This window comes from Oncorhynchus masou, chromosome 22 (assembly GCF_036934945.1).
Source record: "Oncorhynchus masou masou isolate Uvic2021 chromosome 22, UVic_Omas_1.1, whole genome shotgun sequence".
NCBI classification, from domain to species: domain Eukaryota; kingdom Metazoa; phylum Chordata; class Actinopteri; order Salmoniformes; family Salmonidae; genus Oncorhynchus; species Oncorhynchus masou.
The window spans coordinates 48,251,796-48,261,795 of record NC_088233.1 but is presented as its reverse complement, the minus strand read 5'-3'; the positions used below and the strand labels follow the sequence as shown (position 1 = coordinate 48,261,795).

Here is a 10,000-nt window from a genome sequence, read left to right as displayed (position 1 = left end):
CGTGTATATGTGTATTATATGTAGTGTATATATTAGCGTGTATTATAACGTATGTATGTATTAACCAATAATATGGCATTATTATTTGCGTGTGCGTGTATGCATTAATAATAGCATTGTATGTGGCGTGTATATGCGTGTATTATGCATTGGCATTTATTAACAACGTGTGGCGGCCAGTAACGTGTATGGCGCGATGCGTGTATATGTATTAATAGCGTGTATATGCGGTATGTGATATGCGTGTATATATGTGACGTGTGATATGCCGTGTATATGCCGTGGCGATGGCGTACGTGCGTATATATATGTATATATTGCGTATGTATATATATATGTGATAATGGCGATAGCGTGTGCGTATATGCGTGTGTATGTGAGTATTAACGACATTATTAGTATTATATGCGTGTATATGTGTTATATGCGTGTGCGTGTATTGTGCGTATGTATGATTAATTGTATATATATATGTGATAACATTGTATGTATTATTAGCGATGGCGATATGCCCGATGGCGGTGATGGCGTGTATAGCAATAATAACATTGTAATAATGGTGATATGCGATGGCGTATTAGCGATGGCATTATTAGCATTAGCATTATGTGATGGCGTATGTGACGCGTAATAGCGATGGCATTAATAACGTATGCCCGATATTAATAACGATGCCCGATATGCTGATGGCATTATTAACATTAGCGTGTGCGATTAGCGTGTGTGGCGCGTGTGGTGGTGTGGTGTGGCGATGGCGTGATAACGTGCGTATGCTGACGTATGTGATGTATTATTATATGTGATGGCATTAGCATTATTAGCGATGCGTGTGATATGCATTAATATGATACAGTATGCATTATCTGATGTATTATGTATATGGCGTATGCTGATGTGATGAATGCGTATGCTGATGCCGATATGTATGCGATGGCGTTATTAACGTGCATTAGCATTATTATAACGTATGTGCGTGTGATGTGTAATGGCGGTAATAGCGATAACGTGCGTGTATGCCGTGTATGCGATTAATAACGTGTAGCGATGGCGTGCGTGTGCCGTGGAAATTGTGCCGGGCGATGGCATTATTAACGTGCGTGGCATTATTGCATTGGCGATGACAACGTGGCGTGTGGCAAGTGGCGATGGCAAGTGCGTGTATATGCCGGTATATATGCGTGATAACGCGTGCGTGCGTGATAGACATTATGCCGTGCGTCACAATAATAGCGTATTAACGTGTATTATTATGCGCGATAGCGTGTATAATAGCGTGCTGATAATGGCGATGGCGATGGCGACATTAGCGATGGTATTAGCGATGGCGATGTGCTGGTGGTGCCATTAGCGATGGCATTATTAGCGTGCGTATGCCATTATGCCGTGGGGTGTATGTGGCATTATTAGCGTGGCGTGTGGCGATGGCGGTATTAGCATTGGCATTGTGAACGTGGCGGTATTAGCGATGAGTATGCGGTGAGTATGCTTGATGCTGACATATGCCCGTGTGCCCGTGGCGTGTGCTTGATAACATTATTATATGTGACGGCAATAGCGTGTATGTATTGTAGCGTTGTGATGACAAATAAATCTCTTAATGCTGTCTCTGTCACCCGTATATATTAAATATATATTTGATAATAGCGTATTAACGTGCATTGTATATGCGTATATATGCGCGTATGCGATATGTGGCGTGTGATGCGTATATATGCGTGTATGCGATATATGCCCGTATTAGCGTGGCATTATGCGTGCGTGCTTACGATATTAGCGATGGCGATGGCATTATTAACGTAACGTAACGTATGCCATTAACAGTATACGTTAACGTGCGTAACGTGTGCGATGGCCATGCAATCGCGACGTAGCATTAATATGGCGTGGTATGCGATAGCATTATGTATGTGGCGATGTATGCTTGATGCGTGTGGAACATGTGATGTATGTGATGATGAATCGCGTGTATGGTAGTATGGCGATGGCGATGTAATGGCGTTGACAACAACGGCATTGGCGTTGTGGCGGTGGCGATGGCCAATAGCGTGGCGTGTATGCGTTGTATGGCGATGGCGATGGCGTTATTATGGCGTGTATGGCGTGTATGCGTGTGCGTGCGTGGCGATGGCGATGGTAATGGCATTAGCGTGGCATTATTAGCGTGGCATTAACGCGTTAGCATTATGCGTGCGTGTAAACGTGCGTGCAACCGTGCTTGTTATCGCGTGCGTATGCGTGCGTGTATGGCATTATGCTGATGTATATGGCGTATTATGTGTGCGTGTATGGCATTATGGCGTGATAATATGGCGTGATATGCCGTAGCGTGTAACGTGCGTGTATATGGCGTATTAACGCGTGTATGCCGTATTGATAGCGATATGCTGATATGCGTGTATAGCGTGTGATATATGCGTGGCGTGTATAACGATGACAGCAGCGATATCAACGATAGCATTATGTGATAGCATTAATAGTATGCCATTAGCGTATATGCCGTATGTGCGTATTATATATGCGTGCGTGTGGCGATGGCGTGTAGCGATAGCGTATGTGACGTGTGATATATGATGATGCGATATATGGCGGTAACGTGATATGTGACATGCGTGATAGCATTATGCCGTGCGTATATGTGATGCGTGCGTATATATAATGCGTTATATGCAGTGCGTATATGCGTGCGTATGCTGTGCGTATATGCATTAGGGTATTAACATATGCATTATATGCGTGCGTGTAACGCGTATATGCCGTGCGCATTATATACGTATATACCATTATATATAACGTATATATATTATATATATAACGTATGTGGCGTAATTAACGTGTGCGGTAACGTAATGGCATTAAATGCGTATGACGCATTATGCGTGTAGTGGCGTATTTATAATTGGCGTAGCATTGTTGTATTATTAACATTAGTGGCATTGACAACGTGTATGCCGTGGCGTAATAACGTGTGGCGTATGCATTGGCATTAACGTGGCGTATGTGATGGCATTATTGGCGATGGCATTATTAGCATTGGCGTGTATGTGATGGCATTATTGGCATTATTAGCATTATGCGTGTAGCGTATTAACATTATGCATTATTAACAACAGCATTAATAGCGTATGCGTATGCGTGCGTATGTATAATGGCGTTAATGACAGCAGCGATGGCGATATTGGCGATGACAGCAGCGATGGCGATATATGGCGTGTGGTATGCGTATTGGCGATGGCGATGACAACGTGGTAATGGCGTGGCGATGACCAGCGTGCGTGTATGCCGTGTGGCGATGGCGACATATGCCGGTAGCGTGTATGTATTATGCGTAACATTAGTGATGGCGATATGCGGCGTGCGTATGTGACGTGCGTATGGCGATGGCGTGTGGTGATGGCGTATGCGTGCGTGTATGTAATGGCGTGTATTAGCGTGCGTGTATGCGTGCGTGTATGCGTGCGTATGTGCGTGCGTGTGTATGCGCATTAATATTAACGCGTGTATGCGTGGCATTAGCCAATAACGTGTATATATGTAGTAACATTATGCGTATTATGTGGTAATAGTGGCGATATGTGACCTTAACGTGGCATTATGCGCGGTGCGTGCGTGTATGGCAACGTGCGTGCGTGTGACGCATATGCGTGCGTGCATTATATATGCGCGCGTGGCATTAACGTGTGTAACGGCGTGCATTATGCCGTAGCATTATGCGTGGCGATATTAACATTGGCATTATAACGTGGTGTGCGTGCGTGTATGCGCATTAACGTGTATTAGCGTGCTTAGCATTATTAGTCTCCTCATTGCTATGGTGTCTGGTGATGATGGGCAAAGCTACGCTAGCAATGTGATGACTCGCTCACAAGAGGGATCGCTGACCCGCCAGGCAGGGCAATGCTTTTGTTGACTGTCGCCATGGCAGCGACAGGGTGGATTTCAAACACCTGGACCACAGGCAGACAGGGAATGGGGAGGGAGAGCAGAGAGCGTGTTTCCACCTCCACAAGGCCTCACGCTAAGTATTTATACACACACTTGCTCTCTGGATAGGTCAGGAATGGGGTCGTGGGATGACTTTTTATGTGGTGATATTGTAATACTCCAGAACCAAAGAGGCATTTTGATGCCGGTTGTTGTCTCCTTTTAATGTGATGTTCCTTCTATACCTTCCCCTAAACTACTCTGTACAATATCTATATCACGTCCCCCAAACACACCAGAACATGAAAAAAACATTTCCACTGTCTTTCCTAATGACGTCCCCTGTTTGGGTGCACTACACTACAAACGTGACCACAGTGCTTTTCTCCTCGCTGCACGCCAGTCTGGCCCTGAAGGGAGGCGGCAATGAGAGCCAAAGCCGAGGTCCTTTTATATCTGGTTATCATTTTCTATATTTGAAATTGCACCCTGGTTACTGTCGTTTCCTACTAGCTATTCTGGACTTTTGCTAAATAACCAGCTAACGAATAAAAAAAAAGGTTTTGGAGGAAATGGCAACACCTTAGGGAAGTTGAAAATAAGTTACAACTTGTGGGAAAGAACATCCCCTTCAAGGCCCTTTATTCCAGGGTGACGACTCTCAGGAGGCCCAGAGTGATGCTAATAACCAATGTGCTGAAAAGCTGGCTGTCGCTGCCTAGATTGCCTGGCAGAATGCCCTTCGTAAGTGCCAGTCCTTGGCCTGTGTCCCAAATGGTGCCCTACTCCCCATGGCACTACTTTTGACCAGAACCCATAGGGTTAGGGTAAAGGTTAGGGCTCTGCTCAAAAGTAGTGCACGAGGGTGCCGTTGGGGATGCACCCCGTAAGTGTTTTCTTCCCCTCTCATGACGACAAAGTAAATGTCTGAGTCAGAGATGGAGAGGCGAGATCTGCGTTACAAGGTTTCTGTACAGCGAAGCGCTGAGGAATTCTGTGTGTGCAGATGTAAAGGTTTGACGATTTGTTTCTTGTGTTTATGGACATGAAGGGTTATATGGGTCTCCTTGTGCATTTGTAGGTTTAGTTTCAGTGAATATATTAGTTTCTGTTTTACACCGGATAATGAAGTCGTATTTTCATTTGATGTGATTTGTTTTGCCTCCATTTCAGTCACTATTATTGACTGAGCCTTTAGTTAACACTTATCCTCTCATTTTAGTAGCTTCCAAGGTTTTGCTGATAGTTCATCTAAGGCAGTGGTATTCAAACTGTTTTAGCGGGGGCCCCATTTTTTTCCTGCCAGAATTTCTGGTGTCGCCATTTTTTCCCCTCAAAGAATTACTGGCAACCCCACCTCAAATCTAATGACACAACCTTAAAATGTGTACATTCAGATTTTTAAATAACACAATTTTCAACTCGTATTTTAATCTCTTATCAAAATAAAAAATAATACAATTGTATTTGAATACCACTGATCTTAAGGCTAAGCTATAATAGTTTTGCCTTTTTAGGTCATAATGAATAAGATTGTATGGACCGATTCGAGATCAGCACTCTTACTCAATGACGCTTTGTGGATAGGGGCCCAGAGCACAGTGCATTGTGGGAGTAGATGATGATTTCTCTCAGGTGATGGCCTAGTTGGCTAGCCGCCCACAACCTTGCATCCCTTCCTGACAGATGAGTTCGCTCTATACATGCCCTGTGAGAGAAACCCCAGAGGAGTGTCTGTGTGTCTGTCTGTAACATGAGCTGGTCAGTATGTGGAAGGTAATCCTTTCTAATGCCGCTTTTTTTGAAAGATATTATGTCGTAGAACTCCAGAAGTGTTCCACTTTCTTAGGGACCGAGTTTTGAAATCAGTGGAATTAGACTATGATAGCTAAGGAGATGGAGAAGATTCTGGCGTTTGATCGCAAAATGCAGAGAGAGTCGAAAAGAGAACACACTGAGAACACAGAAGGTTGTATAAAACACCTGTCTCCGGATTACATCTTAAAACTAAGGGCAATCATGGCATCCGTGACAGAGAGGGAGAAGCGTCCATCCATGTATACGGGTAAGATAATCTAGCTAGCTACCTTTTTTCAGATATTACTCATTTTAAATTTTGTCACAAAGTTGTTTTCATTTCAAGTTAAAATGTTAGCTATTTTTGCTCGCTAGCTAACGTTACATGTCTGTGTAATAATATATCTTGTATCCCAGAGCCATTTGCATAAGCTAGTTATAGCCTAATGTTAGGTAGCTAACATTGAACCTGGTTGGTTAGCTACCTGCAGATTCATGCAGGGTAGTAAGGTTATGAGTTGGGATTATGTTTCATTGTTTAGCTAGCTAGCTACATGTCTAAAAGACTGTACTATGCAAATAACCATTTCAATAGAATGTTCATGATGTCACTACGACAACTGTTGATAGAAGTAGCTGGTAAATATCACATCGCTCTGGCTATCTACTCCGATTTCAGAGCACTCTCTTCTGATTGTGCCAGAGTGCAGAATAACTGACAAATTTGCGAACCCTCAACACCCGTTGAATATGGCCGGTGTCAGGAAACGTTGGCAAAAAAGCGTAATTAAATTGTTGCAGCAGTACAATTACAGCCACCAATGCATCAAATCATCCTAACCAGCTCTGCTAAAGAGTGAGCTGTTCTCTCATTTGTGTCTGGAAGTAGCTAGCCAACGTTAGCCAGTTAGGTGCTGGACTGCTGTTATGAGGTCAGAACACTCAGATCAACCCTATCTAGCATGAGCTTGATTTGCAGAGTTTGATTAATTGCACTGCCCCGTGGGTAACCTTTTGTGTTGGGAGGGGCAATTTATACTTTCGACTTCAATTGAACTTCCAACCATGTCCACACAGGGGTTCGTATTTGCCCTCCTCCTGTGAATTGTGTCCTGTGGATGCAGTGATTTCGGGGTCCGTGGGCACATGTGCAGATTGGAGCGGACACTCGATATTGCATCTTTTTGTTTCAGCGAACCTAGCGGACGACGCAGAAAGCAGAAGGTGGAAATTAGGTTTAAGGTTAGAGGACTCCTGTCAGAGGACAATGAAGAGCCTTTTAGATTGATTTATTTCTGATGAAGTCAACCTGTGCTCTGACTTTTAGTAAAAATGATACATTATTAGGCATGCCCATATAGTTGTTGATATCGAGTGCAAGGATTGCTAACCGGGGCCTGTGTTCAATAAGCATCTCAGAGGAGGAGTGCTGATTTTTAAGATCAGGTCTCCTCCTGTCCATGTAATCTGATTCATTATGACCTAAAAGGCTAAGCTGATCCTAGATATCAGCACACGTTAGGAACATGGGCCCTGAGGCTTGAAAGAGAGCTGTTCCGGTGAAAGTTCAGACAAAAAGGGCTCATCTCCACAGAACACCATTCTGTCCTTGGCCTCCAGGGTGTGTTCAGTCTACGGAGTCGTGTGTGTGTGTGCGTGCGTGCGTGGAGGCGCATCCTCTACCGGGTGTCTCAATGACACTCTGTGTACACACAAACACACACAGTTTGTCTCTCTCGCCAGTATGTCTCTCTCAAGTTGTCTTAATACACACACACACACACACACACACACACACACACACACACACACACACACGGTCATGTCTGCTCTGTGTGACCCTGTGCTGCTGTCTCTGTTTCTCACCAGGCCCGGCGGCCGCATGTCAAACCCCCAGCAAGCCGACTTGCGGCCCTCCAGCACCATCAGCGAGGCTTCCACCGCCGTCACCACCTCCACCGTGGACACCACCTCGGGGTCAAAGGTCAGTCCCAAAACCTTATTGATTTATTCTCTCCCAATCCTCTTCAATGTGACATGATGTTTTGAGATATCATTATCTTTTTGAAGCGCGAACGATATGGAGCGTTTCTGTTTCTGTCCTGGCCTTCCTGTATTATACCTATGCTAAAAAAATGTATTCTACTGAGCCATTTACTTGTCTTTAATTATTTCTTATTGTAGCATTGTCAAGAAGGAACCCGTAAGCATTTCGCTGGACGATGTATACCATGTGTATCCCTTATACAGTGTGGCAAAAAAGTATTTAGTCAGCCACCAATTGTGCAAGTTCTCCCGCTTAAAAATATGAGAGGCCTGTAATTTTCATCATAGGTACACTTCAACTATGATGGGCAAAATGAGAAAAAAAAAATCCAGAAAATCACATTGTAGGATTTTTAATGAATTTATTTGCAAATTATGGTGGAAAACATTTGTTATTGACCAAATACTTACTTATCTCAATACTTTTGTTATATACCCTTTGTTGGCAACGACAGCGGTCAAATGTTTTCTGTAAGTCTTCACAAGGTTTTCACACACTGTTGCTGGTATTTTGGCCCATTCCTCCATGCAGAATCTCCTCTAGAGCAGTGATGTTTTGGGGCTGTTGCTGGGCAACACGGACTTTCAACTCCCTCCAAAGATTATCTATGGGTTGAGATCTGGACACTGGCTAGGCCACTCCAGGACCTTGAAACGCTTCTTACGAAGCCACTCCTTCGATGCCCGGGAGGTGTGTTTGGGATCATTGTCACGCTGAAAGACCCAGCCATGTTTCATCTTCAATACCCTTGCTGATAGAAGGTGGTTTTCACTCAAAATCTCACAATACATGGCCCCATTCATTCTTTCCTTTACACTGATCAGTCGTCCTGGTCCCTTTACTGAAAAACAGCCCCAAAGCATGATGTTTCCACCCCCATACTTCACAGTAGGTATGGTGTTCTTTGGATGCAACTCAGCATTCTTTGTCCTCCAAACACGACGAGTTGAGGTTTTACCAAAAAGTTCTATTTTGGTTTCATCTGACCATTTGACATTCTCCCAATCTTCTTCTGGATCATCCAAATGCTCACTAGCAAACTTCAGACAGGCCTGGACATGTACTGGCTTAAGCAGGGGGACACGTCTGGCACTGCAGGATTTGAGTCCCTGGCGGCGTAGTGTGTTACTGATGGTATGCTTTGTTACTTTGGTCCCAGCTCTCTGCAGGTCATTCACTAGGTCCCCCCGTGTGGTTCTGGGATTTTTGCTCATCGTTCTTGTGATCATTTTGACCCCACGGGGTGAGATCTTGCATGGAGCCCCAGATCGAGGGAGATTATCAGTGGTCTTGTATGTCTTCCATTTCCTAATAATTGCTCCCACAGTTGATTTCTTCAAACCAAGCTGCTCACCTATTGCAGATTCAGTCTTCCCAGCCTGGCGCAGGTCTACAATTTTGTTTCTGGTGTCATTTGACAGCTCTTTGGTCTTGGCCATAGTGGAGTTTGGAGTGTGACTGTTTGGGGTTGTGGACAGGTGTCTTTTATACTGATAACAAGTTCAAACAGGTGCCATTAATACAGGTAACGAGTGGAGGACATAGGAGCCTCTTAAAGAAGTTACAGGTCTGTGAGAGCCAGAAATCTTGCTTGTTTGTAGGTGACCAAATACTTATTTTCCACCATAATTTGCAAATAAATTCATAAAAAATCCTACAATGTGATTTTCTGGATTTTTTTCCTCATTTTGTCTGTCATAGTTGAAGTGTACCTACGATGAAAATTACAGGCCTCATCTTTTTAAGTGGGAGAACTTGCACAATTGGTGGCTGACTAAATACTTCTTTGCCCCACTGTATATTACGATAGTATTGTCTATCGACGTCGATTGACTGCCTTTGTTGATGGTGACGACATCGTGACGTGACAGACGATAGATGTTTTAGTCTATTTGAACTTGACTGGCGCCGCACAATAACGAACGGAGTCTCTTTAAACTAAAGTGGTGATCCTAACTGACCTAAGACCTAAGATTTTTACTAGGATTAAATGTCAGGAATTGTGAAAAACTGAGTTTAAATGTATTTGGCTAAGGTGTATGTAAACTTCCGACTTCAACTGTATATCCTCTATAATCTATGGCAGTAAAACTATATTAGTTTACACATTTTTAAGTTGTACCTAAAAAGGTATCTACTGTATGGCGGTGGATAGAAATGAGGTGGCTGTGGCAAGCTACTCACCTTCAAACCCCAATGCCTGCTCTCTCTCACGTTGTGACCTAGGGCTGAGTA

The 10,000-nt window shown here is 43.8% G+C and overlaps 1 protein-coding gene across 13 annotated transcripts in view; it reads left to right on the top strand.

Annotated features, from left to right (window-relative positions):
- Positions 1–10,000, top strand: part of LOC135509634 (pleckstrin homology domain-containing family A member 7-like) — a 202,004-nt gene that overhangs the window by 120,074 nt on the left and 71,930 nt on the right. For all 13 annotated transcript variants that reach the window (XM_064930441.1, XM_064930452.1, XM_064930443.1 and 10 more), the window contains one exon: positions 7,588–7,702. In XM_064930441.1, coding sequence (XP_064786513.1) covers positions 7,588–7,702 — 115 coding nt within the window. The remainder of the gene's footprint in view (positions 1–7,587; positions 7,703–10,000) is intronic.